This window comes from Cricetulus griseus, chromosome 5, assembly GCF_003668045.3.
Source record: "Cricetulus griseus strain 17A/GY chromosome 5, alternate assembly CriGri-PICRH-1.0, whole genome shotgun sequence".
Lineage (NCBI taxonomy): Eukaryota > Metazoa > Chordata > Mammalia > Rodentia > Cricetidae > Cricetulus > Cricetulus griseus.
The window spans coordinates 178,573,246-178,596,302 of NC_048598.1; the positions used below are offsets into that span (position 1 = coordinate 178,573,246).

The following is a 23,057-nucleotide window of genomic DNA, read 5'->3' on the forward strand; positions in this document are numbered from 1 at the left end:
TTGTCAGGAGCGGGATATTGGAAACCTCCACCCCATTTGGGTCAGGCTGTGGGTCGGGCTGGCTACAGCTTCCCCTACAAAAAAAGTGTAAGGACATTTTCAAGAACAATGGAGCCATTAATCAGTAGGACGGAAATCAGATGAGGACTAGAGGGAAATGAAAGAGACACACTGACTGCAATCACAATGTTCAGCACAGTCTACATGGAGCTCAGCAGGCTGACCTCTGAGGTCTCTGCCATCTGTTATTGTTCATCAACACTTCAGTTGTGTTCTGACATCTGAGATGTGTCAGAAACATTGAAGTGGCAGGAAACTAACTTGGGGTGGAAGGGCAGGGAATAGTTACCTGAAGACTTTCTCAAAACGTGTGATCAAGTACTGAGGGAATGAACACACTATACCCAAGATTCAGAGAGCAGGAGTTTTAAATTAGAGAACTTGTTCCACACATTCCCTTGTCAATATCAATGTGAGTGTGTTTCTACCACAATTGAGTCACTAATTTATAGTACCAATGTACAGATGTTACATCCTCAGCTTGTGCACTTGGATCCAGGGAGGAGTAAATTATCCATTTCCTCAGAGATGATGCGGACTTGGCCCTCAGCATCCAGCTGTGCAATCCAGGTCACCTCCACCTCTTTCTCTAGCTGGACTGGGACCTTATCTAAGAAATACAGTGCTCATGAATATGCAAATTACCTAAATCAATATAAAGATGTTCACACCATCAACAATATATGGTCAGTGTCCTCTCCATAATCACTTAGAACACAGGTCCTCATCATGGGGTGGAGCTGGATCATTGTCTTCCTCCTGTCAGTAATTACAGGTAAGGAATTCCCAGTTCCTAACCTGAAGAAAGAACGGGCTGATGATGACAATGACATCCAATCTCCCTTTCTCTCTAAAGGTGTCCATTCCCAAGTCCAGCTGCAGCAGTCTGGGCCTGAGATTGTAAAGACAGGAGCCACGGCACAGTTTTCCTGCAAGACTTCAGGGTACGCCTTCATTGGGTACTATATTAACTGGGTGAAGCAGATTCCTGGACAGGGCCTGCAGTGGATTGGAAGAATTTATCCTGGAATTGGTAATACTGACTACAATCAAAGTTCCAGGGCAAGGCCACACTGACTGCAGACACATCCTCCAGCACAGCCTACATGGAGCTCAGCAGCCTGACATCTGAAGACTCTGCTGTCTATTACTGTGCAAGACACACAGTGTTGCAACCACATCCTGAGTGTGTCAGAAAACCAGGAGGAGCAAGAAGCTGCCCTGGGACCGACACGACAGAGAAGATCAGCCTGGAGACTTGCTCAGAAATAATCATTCTGAATGTCCCTTTGTCATTCACCATCTTATAAGGAAGCTCTTTGTCAGATTTTCAAAGGACTGCTGGGAATAAAGCAACATCCTGTTGCTTCAGGATGTCCTTATTACACAACATACCTTGATCGGCCTTCTGACAGTGAGCACCTCGACTGACATGTTTTTTTTTTATAATAAAGCAAAATAATACAATCTATAGCAAAACATCATGAAATGCATATCTCTTAAATCTAAGGGTCTGTAGCTGTTGCTGGGGTAGATGGAAATAAGCTATAATATAGATTACTCTAGTAAGAGACAAATCACTAGCATGTGGCCAAATTAAAGCCTATTTCATAGTCCAATTTTGTTTGCCTACAGCAAGCGAAAGCAGTTTGTTGGAAGGGTACTCATTGATTTGGGGGGAGGTGTCATGTGGACATAATGATAGGAGAACCCCAGTCTTCATAGAATTTGCATGAATGCATGGTAGGCAGGGTAAGAGTTTGGGAGATGTTCTAAGAGTGGATCAGCATCTTTCGGTAACAAAAAGAACAGATAAGAAGCATCGGGGAGATCGTGATGGAAAGAGAGTTATATACATAGAGACACCGAGTCAGAGAGACAGAGAACTTAAAGATGACTGGATATTGGGGACAAATATCTGGCAAGAGATTGATGTGGGATATGATAAAAATGTATTGTGTGAAAAACAGTAATTATTATGAAATTTTTTATGGTTCATTAAAATCCGAAAATCCAGTGTGCAAATGTTAAAAACAATAGGGGAACCTGAGCCAAATCATAAGCCACTGCTGGATCTTATCTATGAGAATCCGTGCGTGTTGTGTTGTCCAGCTGGTCTTGTGAGAAGAAACCCACTGAGATGAACAAAGACCACGTAGCAGATGTCTGATATCCACATTCTAGACAGAGATGAATCCTATAGATCAGCCCTACTCATCATCAGAAGCAACTCCCATAAGAGATCAACCTGATGAATGTGGAGCACAGGCGGCAGGGATGACCACACCTCAGCCATTCAGGGTCCTAAGGAACAGGTGCAAAGACAGAATAGCAGCAGGTCACTGCTTGTGTCTGGAATTTCTTCCTTTTGTCTACCCACACATAACCAGGCTAAATAAGTGAAACCTGGCAGAGAAATAATTTGATCATCAAGGGATTCAAAGCAGAAATGACTTCAGATCATCAACTCACTGCATTTACTTACTTTAAATGAAGCCAATTTTCTGCAATTGCCACAGAAACAATAATGTCATAGTCCATAAGATCTCTTAGCCATAACAATGATTCTCTGACAGTTGTAGTAATCAATCAATTAATCAATTAATTAATTAACTTAATTAAACCATTACCTCTCAAGTCTCCTTTCTAACACAGAGTGACTATTTTAGGGTGCCGCTTGAGACGGATCCCACAACCACCAAGAAAATCCTGCATTGGGAGTCATGTTACCTTTCCTCATGAATCTAATTTTAGACATTTATTTATAAGTAAGTCTAATTGAAATGTTTTTGGTAGTCATAATCAAATTTCTTATTGTTTAGTATTACAGATGGAGATGATTGTCATCATCAGGGTAACTGTTGTCCTCAATACTTCTCCTGTGTTTCTGCTGTTATATAAGAAATATGGATGCTCCTGTGTTTTTTTGTGGTTTCTCATAAACAGGATTACAGCTGTTTAGATGTTGGAATAAGTGGCTTCCTCTTCTTGCTCTAACAATACTTTAGAGGCCCCCTGCAATGTCACATTTTATAACTACTATTTGTTTGGTTTCTAATAAGTGTATCAGTTTTTACCCATGGGGAATCTAAAGCATCCATTTGGCACATTATATATGATGAAATAAACATAAGAATAAACCTTTCCATATCTTTCAATGAATCTGTCATTCTAATAGTTGGTGATGGTTATTAGCTCAATTGGAAATCTAAGAGAATTTTAAATCATCTGAAACCCATTCTCATAACTTATTTATTTATTTATTTTGGTTTTTCCAGACAGGGTATCTCTGTGTAGCTTTGGAGCCTATCCTGGCACTGGCTCTGGAGACCAGGCTGGCCTCTGCCTCCCGAGTGCTGGGATTAAAGGTGTGCGCCACCAACCCCCGGTCCATTCTCTTTATTTTATCACAGGTTGAGGAGTAGCCATAGCTTCCATGATTAATATTATTTTACACAGTTGGTGGAACAAGTGGTCTATGTTTCAGAATTCCAACATGTGAGTGTCTGTAATAGGGCACACATGGTTATTATTTTCATACAATTATTGTTTGAGATTTGCATCCTTGTCAAGATTACTTTCTGACTCAGTGTCCCATGTAGTGATGCCTTTGAAAGTGGGTTCTGTAAATTCAGCTTGTGGAAATGTCTGAGTGACCATTGGGGGAAATGCTGGCCACACCTGCTTGAAGGCTGGCACAGGTGACGCTGACCATGCACACTTGGGCATGGTCAGAGTGATGTAGCAAGGATTTAAATATGAGGGTCACATGCATGCTGTTCTGTGTTCCCTCTCCTGCCTTGTGGTAAAGTACTGGCTCCGTAGTCTGAGTACTTCCTAATAAGCAATCTGTTTTTCACACTAGTTCTGACTCCACTGCGATCTGCATTAATTGTTGGGCTCATGCTAGATGATGTCACCTACAGTCTCTCTCTAACTCCCTTCCATTGGACACAGATGTTCTCATCACAGTTTTCTGCTAGTGTTCTCCTGTTCACATTGCCTGCATGCTCACTGCTGGGATCTCTGACTCAGCTGAAGGTAGGAGAGCTGGAGTGTTTACCTGTGAGTTAGAGAAGATCAATGGGAGAAGTGATGGTCGGTGTTGGTTCAGGGTTCAGGATTACTGTTTTGAAGAATCTGGAAAATGAAAAGAAAGTCTACTTTTCCAGGCCTTCCTTAGCTCTCTGGATACTATGATAGTGACCTCAGCTGTGTATTAAAAAGTTTTGGTGAAGAAACAGACTATAGAATGTGGGATTGCTGAGATAGAGACAATCACAACTCATTGAACAGTACAGTGTGAGGGTGAAAACCAAGATATCCACTGTTTATTCCCTGACACCAGGAAGAGGTCAGGCCACATGGAGGCCAGTGACATAGGGCGACCATAGTGAACCTGGAGACTGGGCAGATTCTTTACACGGGGAGTCTGTAGATTAGTTACTCAGTATCTCCTAGATATACTGAATAAAACACACTAATTCTTGAGCAATATCTAATGCATGTGAGTTGATATATTTTTGCTTTTATTTGGGTGAATAATTCTTCAACAACTCTATGAGTCCAGTTGATACAAACCTTAAAAGCACCAGCCAGGTCTCCTGATTATGGTCAGTGAGAACTGAGTTTTAAACAGGCCAGGATGGAAAGGCCACAGCATGACTGAGACTGTGACAAGTTTATTATTTTTAAAATCAGAATGATAAGAGTACAAAAATTGTAAGGACAGCAGGGGGCACAATGGAGATATTAATCCCTAGGATGGAAATCAGATGATGATTGGAGGGTCTCCAGAGCCCCTGTGGATTCCCTTCTTAAAGTCTATTAGCTGAACAACACTTACTACAGTTGATATGTGAAGTCAAGAATTTTCAAACACAGTAAAATTTCATTGTTAAATATTGCATAGATGTGTATTTTCTCAGTTTATAAAAATATTTATTTATTTTTGATTTTTGTAAAACTTTTTTCATGAAAAATATTCTGATGAAATTCTATGCCCAATCCTCTCAGATATTTTCCATATTCCCACCAGAACCCTAAAGCCTTTTTCTATTGAAAGCAAAAGAATATACAAAAATAAACGTATTTAGATAAAGAAAAAATTCACCAATAACACATACCTGCAACATGCTGAATAATAAAATATTAATATCTTACAGATGAAAGAGTGAAATTTCTCCTAATTTATGAGGTTTTGTAATTTCCATTAACAATTTTCCTCATCACTACCAACACCTGTGAATTTGTCAGGGAAATGAAATAATTTCTCAGGTTGGGATTCTATTTGTAAATTGAGAGATTAGGCCTTGATGGTATTTCCACAGGGTCTGCACAGGTCTCAGGAATGGCTGCTTCCTCAGACAGGATGAGGATTTGGACCTCAGCATCCTGCTGCCTGACTGAGGTCTCCTCCACCTCCTTCTTCTCCAGCTGGACTAGGTCCTTATCTAAGAAGCACCCTGCTCATGAATATGCAAATCATGTGAGTCTATGTGGTAAATACAGGGATGTCCACACCACCAACAACACATGATCAGTGTCCTCTCCACAGTCACTGAGCACACAGGTCCTCACCATGGGATGGAGCTGGACATCCTCTTCCTGGCGACAGCAGCTGCAGGTAAGGGCTCCAAGTTCCAGAGTTAAGGTGTTGGGAATGTACTCAGGTGACAGTGACATCCACTCTACCATTCTCTCCACAGGTGTCCACTCCCAGGTCCAGCTGCAGCAGTCTGGGGTTGAGCTGGTGAAGCCTGGAGCCTCAGTGAAGCTGTCCTGCAAGGCTTCAGGCTACACCTTCACTGACTATGCTATGCACTGGGCCAAACAGAAGCCTGGACAAAGCCTGGAGTGGATTGGGATTACTCTTCCCGGAATTGGTATTACTAACTATGGACAGAAGTTCCAGGGCAAGGCCACACTGACTGCAGACACATCCTCCAGCACAGCCTACATGGAGCTCAGCAGCCTGACATCTGAGGACTCTGCACAGATCTGAAGAGAGACACAGTGTTGCAACAACATCCTGAGTGTCAGAAACCCTGGAGGATCAGGAAGCTTCCCCAGGACTGAGATGACACAAAACATCAGCCTGGGGACTTACTTAGAAATGTTCAACCTGAAAGCCCTGTTTCTGCCTCCTCCTAACCATCCTGTAGGAGGTTTTTCAATTTTTCCAAGTGACATCTGAGAATGAAGTGTTGCTGATTGAGTGTGCCCTGTGGTTCACCAGACCTTGAGGAGATCTTTATCAGTGACCACCTCCATGGACATGCATCCTTAATGACACAAATATAAGGAGCTGTGAGAGCACATTATGACATGAGTGTGTTTGTGCCATGCAGGGGGTGTGTGCTGTGTGTATGTGAGTGTGAGTGTGTGTATGCATGTATGTGTGTGTGTGTATGTGTGTGAGTGTGTGTGTTTGTGTGGGGGTGGGTGTAAGTGTGTGTGAGTATGTGTGCATGTGTGTGTGTGCATGTGTTTGTATTTGTGTGTGCATGTGTGTGAGTGTGTATGTTAGTGTGAGTGTGTGTGTGTGTGTGTGTGTGAGTGTGTGTGTGTGTGAGTGTGTGTGTGAGTGTGAGTGTGTGAGTGTGTCCATGCCTGTGTGTGTATGTGTGTGTGTGTGTGAAAGAGCGAGAGAGAGAGAGAGAGAGAGAGAGAGAGAGAGAGAGAGAGAGAGAGAGAGATTTAAACCAAAGAGATTAGAACTGTTGGTGAAGTAGGTGGAAATACACTATAATAAGAATTTGGCTAGGAAAATAGATCAGCAATATCAGAACAAACAAAAACGCATGTCAAAATTCAGCTTGATGTACTTAACAGCACACCAAATCTTTAGTAGAAGTTGTTATCAAAGATGATTTGTGGGGAGTCCCTTTACCTTTCCTCATAATTACAATTCTATATGCTAATTTATAAGTAAGTCTAATCCTGGATTTCTTTGTTAGTAGTAATCACATTTTTTTTCAATTTAGAGATGAAGATGACCCGAATGTCACACTGTGGAGTCCTCTGGTATAGAGTCTGTTACTCTCTCAGCATTCTGGCTCCTGCTCTCATAACACTGGGCCAGAGCAGGGGATCCTGACCTGATGATGATGATGTGACAGGTCTTGATGTCATCAGGAGCCCTGGGTGATCATTGCCTGTTTCCTGAGATTGGATTGTCTCTGCAGCACGTTTAGATTGACACTGACTGACAATGACTGGAAGTCAGTGTATGGCACAGGATAACCCCAGCACCTCCATACAACACACACACACACACACACACACACACACACACACACAGACACACACACAGACACACACACAGAGACACACAGACACACACACACACACACACACACACACAGAGACACACACACAGACACACACAGACACACACACACACACAGAGACACACACACATACACTCACACACATACACATACACAGACACACACACACATACACACACACACAGAGACACACACACAGACACACACAGACACACACAGACACACACACACACACACACACAGAGAGAGAGAGAGAGAGAGACAGAGAGAGACAGAGAGAGGCTGAGAGAGATTTTTGTTTTTAGAGGTGTCAAGCACCACCTATGACCTCTACTGATTTTTGACTCTGTTATGACTTTTACATATCTGTATATAAGCAATTCTGTCTATTAGGCTATTTTTTATTTTGTTCTGTTTTAATTAGGAGAACACACATACCTTGACTCTGCAAGGGCTGAATATCAGGAAAAAATAATTCTTCCATTGATTGCGTGCCTACAATCTCTCAATTTTTATTGCAGAAATTTCTTGTCCTCCAAAGCCCACTGTCCTCCCAATGTCTTATAGCAGCATAAAGGTTGGACACCATCATGAAATCTTTTGCTCAGATATAAACCACAGAGTCAGGATAGAAAGGAAAGAGGGGTTCTCTTAGGTGTGAATTCTGGGGAACTGTCAACAGAAAAATTAATAGTAACATGAATGCTGGATTGTTGTTAGATGTGAACCAGCGGGACTCGGGCAAAGTGCATAGGGCTGACTTCTGTGGAGACAGACTGGATGTCTCAAGAATAAACAAAGCTTCCATCTCCACAAAACTCCATCTTATGACTGCCATATTTCTTCCCAGTCAAACAAGAGTCCTAGGACAACAATCCTGACCTGTACAGTATTGCTGAGAAAGTATAAATCTGTATACAAACATTTCATAGCAATCCATATGGAGGAGTGAGATTAATCAATTGGAGACCTTGTTCTATCAAAGAAAACACACAGGAACACAGTCTGAAATACAATTATGATTTACAATTAAATCAATTCCCCATGAGCAATAACATTGCTAAGTATTTTTACAATGAGTCATCAAAAAGATAAAAACAAAATAAATCAGTTATGCAGAGCCTGGGGAGTAAGTGCAGAGGGGCCAGCAAAGGTGTTTCCTGAGTCTACATAGAGTTTATTCCTCTCATTTAATCACATACAAGGCCCTCAAGACCATCTTCAACAGAGTTAGAATCCTTCCCTAGAAAGATACAAGATAATTAAGTTCCCGAAATCTATGTCACTCTCCTGGGAATGCTGCAGAGAAGCAAATGACTCAATTCAAACACCTTCCCAATAAACATGTAGACAGTACATCTCATAAAAATGAAATCCTCAATTAATTGGAAACTAGGACTGGACAGTCTTATCTCATGGAGAGGCAATCTCAAGGTTCTCCATGCTGAGTCTCACCCAATCCCAGTAGAGTTCATGTCCTTTGGAGGAGACAGGACTGGAGGGATGGATGGACACCAGAGGAGGGTCATGAGTGAGCACTCATGATTTCTCTCTGTCTTTTTGCAGAGACACACATTGTTCCTTTATTAGTTTGAAAATGTTTAAAACTAGTGACCTGATATACAGGAATGCTAATTGAAATGCAGTCCTCACCAGACTAATAATTAATACAAACAAAGATTCAAATTAAAATGTTACTTCCAGAAAAATAATATTGTATATAGTTTATATATCATGGTTCTTCAATATTGGGTACCAAACACCATACTTTTGCAGGAATTAACATTAAGCTACATGCTTGAAAACAATTTATTTAATTTAATATCTAGATTCATTGTGCACAAAACTATGCTAATTCTTCTGAAACTATCAAAGTTGTATTTTAATGGCCATTGTAGACCTAATAAGAGAGAGTGGTGTCTGTTGTGAAAAAACAAATAAAGTTAAAATTAAAAAATTAATAAAATAAGAACAAATTATATCAGAAATAATTACTGATAATTATTTTTATTCTTTCCCTGTTACTTGTTTTTGTATCTTTCATTTAGCTCTAGGCATTTAAATGTCTAATACTCCCAACAAAATGCTCCTTATACAGCTCTGGAAATGCAAACAAGGCCTCCCTTTGCTGTTTTAAACCAGCACACTCCTAACCCTGCAGATACTGTTGAAGAGCCCAGCTCCTGATACCAAGGCTTCCCATTGAGTGATAGCACTAAAGGAAAACCACGCACAATGGAGCTGTGCATGAGGGGAGCTTTCCCTGTTACTTTTAAATTTTAAATTAGTTCTTTTGAGAATTTGTTAACCTTAGTACTGTGTCAATCATTATACCCACTCCAATTCTTCCTGTGTCCAACTATTGCTCACTCTCAAATTCATGAGTTCTTCAAATTAATTAATAATTTTTCAGTCTCTCTCTCTTCCCCCACGTGTGTGTGTGTGTGTGTGTGTGTGTGTGTGTGTGTGTGTGTGTGTGTATAACATTGGGCTCATTGGGTAGCAAGAAGAATGCAAGTATTTGAGGAACCAGAGAGCAGAAACTGGCCCACTGGGTGTTTTATGCAGGTCATCAGTACCTTTGTGATGGGCAAGAGCAGGTCTTTTAACCAAAAACAACATTTATCATTTTGCTAGCTTGGTCAAATAATGAGCCAGGTACCTCCTGTCTTTACAAAACTAAAGGTCATAAACACAGACACACATTTCCAAGAAAATGTCCGTCAAAGCATCTTTACAGAAATGGGGTGATCCACCCTGATCCTCTCAGCCCTGAAACAGAACAGCTCCCTGGGTATGGAGTGACAGCTGGCATCTCCAGACAGGAAACCCACAAAGCATCAGCTCCCAACTTATTTTAGGGGATGATATTAGAGAAAACTGTGTTTTCCAGGCATGATCACATCTGTCCCAGTCATGATTGTCTACAGTTTCAGTTTTCCCATGAGTGAATGTCTCTAATAGAGCACACATGAATACAGTTTTCACACAATTTATGTTTGAGATTTGTACCCTCATGTAAAGATGTTACTACCCACTGTCCCTTATAGTGTTTCCTCTGCAGGTGTCAATTACACCCTCAAATCATGGGACAGTGTGAGTGACCATTGTCACATGCCAGCTCATGTCACTTTCAGGGAGGAGTAGAGTCTACTGTTCAGGTCTCAGCCTTCCCTGGATTCAGTTATAGTGACCTCAGCTATGAGTGGAGAACCAAATGCCTATATAATGTTCAGTGAGTGAAATCAAGACGAACACACCTCATTGAACAGCACAGTGTGAATGTGAAAACCAAGGAATCCATGGTCTGCTGCCTAAAGCCAGTGTTGTATGATGACCTCAAGTTGGGCACACTCTGGACCCAAGGAGTCTGATGATAAACATCTCAATATCTCTCAGGTACATTGAAGAAAATAGATTCTGTATGAGCAACATTTAGTCAACATTAAATAAGCTTGTTCTGCTAGGATTTGTGAAATACACATGTAACAAACATGAGAGCAGCCGGGTAGTTGTTGTGCATGCCTTTAATCCCAGCACTGGGGAGGCAGAGGCAGGCAGATCTATGTGAGTTGGAGACTAGCCTGGGCTACAGAGGGAGTTCCAGGACAGGCTCCAAAGCTATAGAGAAAACCTGTCTCCAAAAAAAAAAACACAAAAGATGAGTCCAATTGATAGAAACACAGCAACTCTGACTTTCTTTGTTGACTCTATACTCTCAGTGCTCTTCTCTCTTCTTCCATTTTATAAAATTACATTTTAAGTTTGCTGCACTGCATCACAGGTGATCTTGGGCTAAGAGTAAGCCATGCTGCCCTCTGTGGATGGAATCTTTCTGATTCTCCCCTCTGACTGTCTCATGCAGCAGGGTTTGCTTCTAACAGGTTCAGCCACTTTATGGTGCACAATGTCTACCTAGATCTGAGTGTCTGAATTTTGTAATTTGGAACTTCCTAGGATTGCCATTGCTTGTCAGTTTCTGGAATGTGCAGAATTCCATGAGCTAACCAGTAGTCTGGCCTTCTTTCCTCATGTTTATAAAGAGTGCGTCCAACACTGTTGTCGATGACATCCCAAACCTCAGCTGCCTCAACTACAGTGCTGGAAACCTGAGTCCATTCTATTTGAATCGGTGAACTAACAGATAAAATCCTCTTGTTCAGTTGTCCTGTCAGCATGTCAGTCACCACTAAAGTAGAGAAGGCTGCACACACAGCAACTGTTGTCATCCGTGATGAATGAATGGTGTTGAGTGAGAAGTCAGACAGAATCCCATTCTCAAGTCAACACTCATGGCCTCTAGAAAATGGAAACAAACTTCCGCACTTCAAGTAAGATCAGGACTGGAAAGTGCTTGGCACAGGGCATGGAAATAGCAGAGAACAAAAGGAGGAGCAAGGAAGGGTGGGTTAGGATGAGGTCATCCTTCTAGCAGTCCTGTCCTGGCACATGGAGGACGTGGAGAAGTCAAATGCCGGGATGTCCACTGTGTTCAAGTATCAGTCACTCCCCATTGTACTGAACAAATGTGCAGGGAAAGAACAACTGAGTTAGATACTAACAGAAGTATTTCAGTCTCCTGGATACACACAGGTATGGGCAGGCCTCTCCAGTCTCCTAGATGAACACTGGGATGCAGGCATGCCACATCATCTCAGTACAGAAAGGGAGTTTCAAACTTAGGAGGCAGCCGCACTTGGGATGTGGAGTGTCCATCAGGGCTGCAACCCACTGGGCAAAAGATAATAGCTCCAGAGCTTGTGGAAAAGCAAGGACCCGCCCTCTATCATGGAGGACATGGAGATTAGGTTTGAAATTCACACGAAAGTGCATCTTTTATTTGCTTGTATAAAATGAAACAGATGAAACTTAGGATGTACCAAGGAAGAAAATAATGCATTATAATACAAAAATATTCCAACTATTGTCTTTATTGCCAGACTCCCGGAGCACATTCACATTTATAATAGGACACATCATCTCAAAGATCCAGATAGGGAACAACTTGCTATATAGCAGGAAGACCCAACTTTCACCAGGAAAGAAAATAATAGTAGATGAGAGAAACATCTGGAGAGTGAGAAGTTTTCTGAGACCTTAAGGTTTCAAAGACTGTGGGGGTGCCCCAGTCCAGTCCCTGCCTGAGTTCATGTCCTGACATGCGGGAGAGGCATTGGCATGAAGAAGTGAATTGTCAGATCACCAGAAGAATTTCACAGGTAGCCTGCTCTGAAATTCTCCAGCTATCTTTATTTATATATCAAAACAAGAATGGTTTTCCAAAAAATAAAGAATGGATTTCCTTACTAATAAACAAGTTTTTCCCATCTTCTCACATTAACCTCCAGTAAAAACAAATGTCAATTATTTTCCCAACCTTTACATCAAAAGATCTTTTACCCAAAAATAAGACTTACCATTTTGCTAGATTGGGCAAATGCCGAGCAAGGTACATCCTGTCTTTACAAAATGAAAGATGATGCACATAGACACACATTTCCAAGAAACTGTCAATCAACACATCTTTACAGAAACAAGGCGATCCACACTGATACTGTCAGCCCTGAATCACAACAGCTCCAGGGGTCTGGAGGGACACCTGGCATCCCAGACAGGAAACGTGGGATGAATCAGGTCCCAAATTATTTTAGGGGAAAATATTAGAGAAAAATGTGGTTTCCTGGAGTGCTGACCCAGGCATGGTTGTCTACAGTCTCAGTTTTCCCAGGAGTGAATGTCTTTAATAGGGTCTAGGTGAATACAGTTTTCACACAATGCATGGTGGAGATTTGTACTCTCGAGCAAAGAAGATTTTCCTATTCACTGTCCCTTGTAGTGTTCCCTCTGCAGGTTTTACTTTCACCCTTAAATTGTGGGGGGATTTGAGTGACCATTGTGCACATCCCAGGTGATGTCATTTATAGTCTTGATGACAATGCCCTTCCCACTGACAACAGAGTTCAGTCATTATAGTTTTCTGATTTTGTGGTGTTTCCTTATTAACACTGTTACTGCAATGGAGCTCTTTGATGCAGCTGAAGGTAGGAAGGCTGGAGTGTTTATCTGTCAGTTTTAGATTTATCAACGGGAGAAGTGATGAGTTAAAAAAATGTGAGTACCAGAACTTCTTTATTGTTGAGGGGGAGGGAGAAGGGGAGGAAGAGAAAGAGGGAGAAGGAGAGAAGGAGGAGAAGCAGAGAGAGAGAGAAAGAGTGATCTGGAGACCTGCTTGGGTTTTTCTTAGATTCCTAGAAATGAGGCTAGAAGTTTACCATCAAGTTGATTCCTTTTCAGTATTTATTGCTGAAATATCCTCATACCCCTCTTTTTCCTCATTTACGTTTTGTTGTTCCAATGCAGCATATTTGACTTCCCTTGTTGCCTCTATACTCTCAGTTCTCTTCTATCCTCTTCCATTTTTTTTTTAAATAACATTTGAAGTGTGCTGCTCTGCATCGCAGGTGACCTTAGGCTAACTGTAGGCCACACTGTCCCCTGTGGATGGAATCTTCCTGATTCCTCCCTCTGACTGTCTCATGCAGCAGGGTTTGCTTCTAACAGGTTCAGCCACTTTATGCTCACCATGTCTACCTAGATCCGAGTGTCTGAATTTTGTAAATTGGAACTTCCTAGTATCCACTGATAGTCAGTTTCTGTAATGTGCAGAATTTCAAGAGCTGACCTGCAATCTGCCTGCTTTGTTCATGCTGATAAAGAGTGAGACCAACACTTTTCTCTGATGACATCCCAAAGCTCAGCTGGTTCACCTACAATACTGGAAACCGGAGTCCATTCAATTTGAATCAGTGAAGTAACTGATAAAAATCTCTTGTTCAGTTGTCCTGTCAGCATGTCAGTCACCACTAAAGCAGGAAAGGCTGCACACACAGCAACTGTTGTCATCTGTGATGAATGGTGTTGAGTGAGAAGTCAGACAGAAGCCCATCCTCAAGTCAACACTCATGGCCTCTACAAAATGGAAACAAACTTCCACACTTCAAGTAAGATCAGGACTGGAAAGTGCTTGGCACAGGGCATGGGAATAGCTGAGAACAAAAGGAGGAGCAAGGAAGGGTGGGTTAGGATGAGGTCATCCTTCTAGCAGTCCTGTGCTGGCACATGGAGGACGTAGAGAAGTCAAATGCCAGGATGTCCACTGAAGTTCACGTATCAGTCACTCCCCATTGTACTGAACAAATAGGTAAATGTGCAGGGAAAGAAGAACTGAGTTAGATAATAACAGAAGTATTTCAGTCTCCTGGATACACACAGGTATCGGCAGGCCTCTCCAGTCTCCTAGATGAACACTGGGATGCAGGCATGCCACATCATCTCAGTACAGAAAGGGAGTTTCAAACTTAGGAGGCAGCCGCACTTGGGATGTGGAGTGTCCATCAGGGCTGCAACCCACACAGCAAATATAATAGCTTCAGGCTTGTGGAAAAGCAAGGACCCGCCCTCTATAATGTAGGACATGGAGATTTTTTTTTGAAATTCACGTGAAAGTGCATTTTTTATTTGCTTGTATAAAATGAAACAGATGAAACTTAGTATGTACCAAGGAAGGAAATAATGCATTATGTTACAGAAATATTCCAACTATTATCTTTATTCCAGACTCCCCGAGCACATTCACATTTATAATAAAACACATTATCTCTAATATCCAGATAGGGAACTTGCTATATAGCAGGAAGACATGCAAATAGGGCCTCTCTCTACTCATGAAAACCAGCCCTGCACTGACGCTAAAGCTCAGACAAAGAGATCATCCCTGGATTCCCAGGTCTTCTCATTCAGTGATCAGCACTGAAAAACAACCACATCATGGATTTGTGGCTGATTTGGGTTTTCCTTATTGCTCTGTTAAAAGATAATATATTAAGAAGAGATACTGGGTCAGTTAGTGGAAATGAGCAGGACAATATAAACTGGAGCTTGTGTGACAGTTTGCTGACAAGATTCTCTGTGTTTGCAGGTGTCCAGTGTGAGGTGCAGCTGGTGGAGTCTGGAGGTGGCCTGATGCGGCCTGGCGGTTCCCTGAAACTCTCCTGTGCAGCCTCTGGATTCACCTTCAGTTACTACTGGATGGACTGGGTCCGCCAGGGTCCAGGGAAGGGGCTGGAGTGGGTTGCAGAAATTAATGGAGACAGCAGTGACACAAAGTATGCCCCGTCTTTGAAGGATCGATTCACCATCTCCAGAGACAATGCCAAGAGCACTCTGTACCTGCAAATGAACAGTGTGAAGTCTGAGGACACGGCCACTTATTACTGTACTCCACAGTGAGAGGATCTCAGTGTGAACCCAGACATAAACCTCACTGTGAGGTCGCTCACCGACACCAGAGGGCGCACAGCACACACAGAACACAGGTTCAGCTCAGGATTTCAGGATTTTTTTTTTAATTAGTTCAAATTAGGAACAAGCTTGTTTCAAATGTCGATCCCTCTCCCTCTCCCACCCCTCATCCCCATCCCTCCTACCCCACCCCAACCTTCCCCCCACTCCATGCACCCTCTACTCCCCAGGCAGGGTAGAGCCCTCAACCAGGGCTCTGCAAAGTCCACCATGTCATCCTGGGCTTGGCCTGGGTGTTTCCCCATGTGTCCAGGGCAAGAGTGTATCCCTTCACGTGGGATGGGCTCTTAAAGTACCTTCTTACACCAGGGAAAAATACTAATCCACTACCAGGGGCCCCCTGGAGTGCAGAGGCCTCCTCATTGACATCTATGTTCAGGGGTCTGGATCAGTCCTGTACTGGCCTCCCAGACAGCAGTCTGGGGTCGATGTCCTCCCCCTTGTTCAGGCCAGCTGTTTCTGTGGGTTTCTCCAACCTGGTACCCTGAGTGAGGTAACCCAGGCACAAAAAGGCAAACATATGAGTGAGTATGTACTCACTCATATATGAATTTTAGACAGAGCAAAGGATTACCAGCCTACAATCCTCTTCACCAAAGAAACTATGAAACATGAAGGACTCTAAGGGATAAAGGAATGGACCCCAGGAATGGGAAGAGGCAGGAACTCCTGTGGTAATTGGGAGCATGAGGGTAGGGGAGAGGGAGCTGCCAGATTGAGAGCAGGAGAAGAGGAGTGGAGGAGAGGAAATGGAGGAGCAGAAATATTGAGTTGGGGGCTGAATAGAGGAGAGAGAGCAGGATGAGAGATACCATATCAGAGGGAGCCATTATAGGTCAGAGGAGAGATCTGGCACTGGGGAGATTTCCAGAGACCTACAAGGATGACTCGAACTGACAGTCCATGCAATGGTGGAGAGTATAACCTAAACACCCTTCCCCTGATATGAGATTGATGACTACGTTTTATGCCATCCTAGAGCCCACATCCAGTGGCTGATGGAAGCAGAGACAGACATCCACAGATATACACTGAGCTGAACTCTGGAACTTAGTTGAAGAGAGGGAGGAATGAAGATCAGCTCAGGATATTATGCAGACATGATCCACTCTGGTGTCTAGACTGCATTTTTTTCTAAGCAGTTTCTCCGCATTTCTCTCTACATGAATGTACTGCATGGCTCCTGTTGCTAAACACTGAGAGCAACACTGTTCTCCCATGATATCCCAGAGCTCAGCTGGGTCATCTATAGTTCTTGATCCTGGAGCCCATTCAAATGAGAATTAGTAAATTAACAGATATAAGAGCCACAGGTTCAATTGTCCTGTCAGCATGTCAGTCACCACTCAAACAGTGCAGGCTGCACACAAAGCAATCTGGTGTCATTCTTCATAATTAAATATATTGACTGAGACGTCAAACAGACGTGCATTCTGTTTGTTAACTTCTGTAGACTCAAGAAAAGGAAAACCTAACTTAAGGACACCTGGTAAAATAAGGACTTATCACTGTCTGGGATAGAGCCTGAACGAGACTGAGAAACAAAAGACAATTGGAGGAGTGTTGGAAGTGAGGCCATCCTTCTGGGAGGCTGTGTAGGTCACCTGGAAGACTTGTTTCCTGCCTGGGGGACCAGACTCTAGCAGCACAAGGCTCAAACATAATCCATGGAGTCAGAGTACTATGACATTTTTATCTGAGGGTGTTCAGGGAAAAAACATGTACACTCTTGATGGTTTCCTTCTTTATGCTTTTCCTGTACTCTTTTTTCTGTGTTCTATAGTCTGTCATCTCTATCCAGAAATTTCCCCTCTTTTTCTCTTGATATTTTCCTTCTCCTGATCCTTATTATTCCTTCACAGCTTTTAAACCCCAGCAAAATTTTCCAAACAATATAAAAATTACAATATGGTTACATTCAAATTTTCAAGAGAATAATTGCAATCAATATAAGCAAATAGAACAGCATATTTTCCATATCTTTTAAATGATTAAATATATTACATATTCAGATGAAAAGAAAGTTGTGGATGGAACCCCTGTACAACCATACCTAAGCAACCTGTTATAGATTAACGGTGTAAGCAAGCAAGGTATTCTTCTCAGCCAGTTCTTTTCCTGGCAGGCTGCAATTTGTGGCTACAAAGAAAGGACCAATCATTTCATTCTTTATCTTGAAAGGTAATCCTATAAGAAATCTTAAAAGAATGAGAAATCTAAATTTATATTAAAACCAGCATTATCACTTTTTATATCAGGAGACTGAAGGAAGAAATTGGTACAATGTATTAGTCATTATCTTTTATTATCAACCAATCCTGAGCATAAAAACATGTCAGCTAATAAAAATTGGGCTGCTGTGTATTTGTGACACCAATCTAATGAATTTATAACTCAACTATGTGTCCTTTGAACTTTAGTTATTTTCTGGGACATTTCATCTCAAAGCTATTATCAAATCATCTAATCCAACCTGTAGTTACTTTCAGGCTTGGTTGCAGCCAGGATAAACACTAAAACCTGTGAATGCGTCTTTCAACATTAAGATTGAAAGAATTTGAAACAGCCAGGCTTCCAGACACCCAGTTGTTTTCCCTATTTATTAACCTGCACTACAGTCTATGCAGCCATGGAGGGGAAACTCAGAAGCCCTAGCTGTGTGACAATTCCTTATATTTATTTTTCATTATCAAAAGAATATTTAAAATGAGTTTATTATTATCAATTAGACAGTAAGGCTTAAGAAGAAATTATCTTCACAATAATGCACAGGCAATATGTCCAGTAGAATGGGATGTTTACACATGAGAACACACTGTATTACAGGCAGTGGGGGTCTCCCCACACCCATTCACACCATTCAAGATTCCAAAGAAAGTTGGCAGCAGCAAAAATGAAAAGGATCAGCAAAAGCAAAAGACATCTTGTAGTCTGTAGACTCCAGGTTTTGCCAATCAGAGATTCATCCATCTGGGCTTCACCTCCTGGTGAGGTGACACCTGAACCTCAATTGCCCCCTGCTGCTCCTCTGACAGGGCCACCTGCAGACACAGAAGTCAAAGCTCAGCTCCCCTTGAAGTTCAGCTTCTCAGTCACTCCCGATTTCCAGGGACAAATAGGTAAACATGCAGCGAAGGAAAAATGAATTAGATGATAAAACAAGAAATATACACACTGTCTGGAAAAGGCTCATGCATGTGATTAGCTGAACACTGGAATTCAGGCATGTCACATGACCTCCATACAGAAAGGGAGTTTCCAAACCTCAGGAAGCAGCTGCTCACAAAGCTATAGCTCTGCAGGGAATTCTAACTTCATTTGGGATGAGGTGCACACAGAAGCACCAACTCCTACAGAAATGAGAATGACAAAGCGATGTCACTGAGGTTTATAATCCCAGACACAGAGAACTGAGTTGAAATTAATATTAAAATGACTCTTTTGTTTGTAAAAGGGATCATAGGAGATGATTGAAAATGATGTAATTTAATACTCTTTATCCATCATTGCAATGGGATAACAGGAGATTATTGGAAATTCATCTAATTTAATAAGGTTTTCCCCAACATTAACATTGTGATCTGATTCCTCCAGCACATTCACAAAAAAACCAAGACCTGCCATCTCCAGGCTCCAATAAGCTTGCTATAAAGCAGGAAGACATGCAAATGGGCCCTCTCTCTGCTCCTGAAAAGCAGCCCAGTCCTGACCTTACAGCTCAGACAGAGGAGCTCAGCTGTGGATCCCAAGACTTCACTCAGGGATCAGTATGGAGTTGGGGCTGAGCTGCATTTTCCTTGTTGCTCTTTTAAAAGGTAATTTATGGAGAGCAGTAGATGCTGACTGTGTGAGTGGACATTAATCTGAGGGACAATGGACATGTGTGATGATTTCGTGACCAGGATTACTTTGTTGTTGTTTTTAGGTGTCCAGTGTGATGAGAAGCTGGTGGAGTCTGGGGGTGGCCTGGTGAAGCCTGAGGGGTCCCTGAAACTCTCCTGTGTAGCCTCTGGATTCACCTTCAGTAGCTACTGGATGGACTGGGTCCGCCAGGCTCCCGGCAAGGGGCTGGAGTGGGTTGGAGAAATTAGTACAGGTGGCAGTACCACAAACTATGCACCGTCCGTGAAGGGCCGGTTCACCATCTCCAGAGACAATGCCAAGAACACTCTGTACATGCAAATGAACAGTGTGAAGTCTGAGGACACCGCCACTTATTACTGTACTAGAGACACAGTGAGTGATCTCAGTGTGAACCCAGACATAAACCTCACTGTGAGGCCGCTCACGGCCACCAGGGGGCGCACAGCACACACAGAACACAGGTTCATCCCATAGACTATGAAGGCATAACTGAGCAATCTGCTCAGCAGCTTAGGCTCCTTTCATCTTTATAGTTCCCAAGAAATTCTCTCTTTAAATATTTGTGCTGTGGGTGACTGTTGTCCTCAATACATCTTCTGTGTTTCTGCTGTTATATAAGAAACATGGATGCTCCTGTGTCTTTTTTTTTCTCTCATATTCAAGCAGATCCTCAGTCAGATTTCTTTATTAGAGTAGCATTTATATTTAAGGAAAATCAAGGGTAAGAAGGGGCCCATTACAGGTGCACAAATGCTCCCAAGGCTCAAACCTCCCCGCCTCTCATAAACAATGGTGCACATCAGGTTCAGACATGATCCAGCTGTGCTTTAAGCTAATTCAGTTTATTACTCCATGAATTCCAACTCTGCTCATCGTGAGATTTTTATAAACTTGTTCTTCAGGAATGTTAGTTCAGTGTCTGTGTGGAGATGGCATTTTAAGGATGGTTTATTGTCTTCTAATTGACCTGAATATGGGATTACACAATGAGGAAGGCATTGAACATCTGCATCTGATCACATGATAATGTTCATGAGAAGTGAGATCTACTCACCTAGAAAATCTCTCACACACAATTGGGCATTTTATGTAAATCTGACAGAGATCACTTTGGGTCTGGGGGTGTCACATTAGCATTGACAGAGCCAGATCATTTCTCTAAGAGTCACAGAAATTCCAGCTTTGTCCTCTGAGAAGTCCTCTCACTGTGCAAAACACTGAGAAAGTTTGTCTTAGTAACTTTTCTGTAGCTGAGATAAAACAGCAAGACCAACTGTGATGAAGGAAACATGTTAGGAAAGAAAGATCTTAGTTGAGATTATGGTTTCCAATAATCCAGTCCATGGTTCACAAACTAAAGCCTGAGTGGCTGGAGCAGACATTGATGTCTCATGGTTTGATCCACAAGCAGGCACAGAGAGACAGACTGACAATGCCATGAACGTGTAGAACCTTAAGCCTTCCTTCCATTGACTCACTTTCTCCAAGTAAGAGGAGGCGTAGTCTGGACAATATCCCTGAAGTTCTCATAGAATCACAGACAAGGAAGCACAGGATGTATTTCTTGGGAGCCCCTACAGTCTGTAGTAGACAGCTGGCTCAAATTGCTCTGAAAAACTATATGTCAAATACTCATAGCCCAGTGATCAGGAATAAATAAATGATACACAAATATGAGATGTGCAGGAATGAAGAAATGGATACACATCCAATCAGCCAAGTCAAGATCTACAGGTATTTTTGTATTGATTTTTTGAAACACGGCTTCTCATTGAAACCAGTATTAATAGGGATATCTCCAAGAGCCAATATTTAAAATCTGAACCACCTGCTATGTCTCACTTTGCAAAGAAGACATGGGAAGGAAACTTCAATGTGAATACAGACACAATCCTACCTGTGCTCAAGACCAGTAGAGACAAAGAAGTACTACTGAGGCTGCTGGGAACTAGTAGACACCCCTTGGAGTATAGGAGGTTGGGGACTGTCCCATGTGGTTTCTCACAAACAGGCTTACTGCTGTTTAGATGTTGGAATAAGTGGCTTCCCCTTCCTGCTATTACAATCCTTTAGAGCCCCTCTGCAATGTCACATTCTATTAACTACTGTTTGTTTAGTTTCTATTAAGTGTATCAGTTTTTACCTATGGGGAATCCGAAGCATACATTTGGCATATTATATATGATGAAATAAATATTTTATGAATAAACCTTTCCATATGTTTCAATGAATCTGTAATTCTAAGTGTTGGTGATGGTTATTAGCTCAATGGGAAATGTAAGGGAATTCTAAATCAGCTGAAAACCATTCTCTTTATTTTCTCACAGGTTGAGGAGTAGCCAGAGATTCCATGATTAATGTTATTTACCACAGTTGGTGGAAAAACAAGTTGTCTATGTGTCAGGCTTCCAACAAGTGAGTGTCAGCAATAGGGCACACATGGTTATTATATTTCACACAATGATTGTTTTAGATTTGTATCCTTGTAAAGATTACTTTCTGACTCAGTGTCCCATTTAGTGGAGTCTTTGAAGGTGTTTTCTGTACCTTCAGCTTGTGGAAATGTCTGAATGACATTGTTGGGCTCATGCCAGATGATGTCACCTACAGTCTCTCTCTAAATCCCTTCCATTGGCCACAGAGGTCCTCATCACAGTTTTCTTCTAGTTTTTTCCTGTTCTCATTTCCTGCATGCTCACTGCTGTGATCTCTGATGCAGCTAAAGTTAGGAAAGCTGGAGTGTTTACTTGTGAGTTAGAAAAGATCAATGGAGAAGTGATGGTTGGTGTTGGTTCAGGGTTAAGGATTACTGTTTTGAAGAATCTGGAAAATGAAAAGAAAGTCTACTTTTCCAGGGCTTAGACTTCTCTGGATACTATGATAGTGACCTCAGCCATGTGTTAAGAAGGTTTGGTGAAGAAACAAACAATAGAATGTGGGATTACTGAGTTCAAGATAATCACAACAAATTGAACAGTTCAGTGTGAAGGTGAAAACAAAGATACCCAATGTTTGTTCCCTGACATCAGGGAGAGGTCAGGCCACATGGCAGCCAGTGACATAGGGTGACCATAGTGAACCTGAAGACTGGGCAGACTCTTTACACGGGGAGTCTGTAGATTATTTACTCAATATGTCTTAGATATACTGAATAAAAGACACAAATTCTTGAGCAATATCTAATGAATGTGGGTTGACCTGTTTCTGCTTTTATTTGGGCAAATAATTCTTCAACAACTCTATGAGTCCAGTTGATACAAACCTTAAAAGCACCAGCCAGGGTCTCCTGATTATGGTCAGTAAGAACTGAGTTTTAAACAGGTCAGGATGAAGAGGCCACAGCATGACTGAGACTGTGACAAGTTTATTATTTTTAAAATCAGAATGATAAGAGTATAAAAATTGTAGGACAGCAGGGGGCACCATGGAGATATTAATCACTAGGATGGAAATCAGATGATGATTGGAGGGACTCCAGAG

The 23,057-nt window shown here is 42.0% G+C and overlaps 1 pseudogene and 2 gene segments (V, D, J or C); all 3 read left to right on the forward strand.

Moving 5' to 3' along the window:
• Window positions 1-789: 789 nt before the first annotated feature.
• LOC113838292 lies at window positions 790-1,370 on the forward strand (annotated as a pseudogene).
• Window positions 1,371-15,179: 13,809 nt separating this feature from the next.
• Window positions 15,180-15,641, forward strand: LOC113838293. The segment is given in 2 exon segments: window positions 15,180-15,223; window positions 15,329-15,641. Coding segments are annotated over 2 exon segments (357 nt in total).
• Window positions 15,642-19,479: 3,838 nt separating this feature from the next.
• On the forward strand, window positions 19,480-20,051 carry LOC113838294. The segment is given in 2 exon segments: window positions 19,480-19,528; window positions 19,639-20,051. Coding segments are annotated over 2 exon segments (459 nt in total).
• The last annotated feature ends 3,006 nt before the right edge of the window (window positions 20,052-23,057 follow it).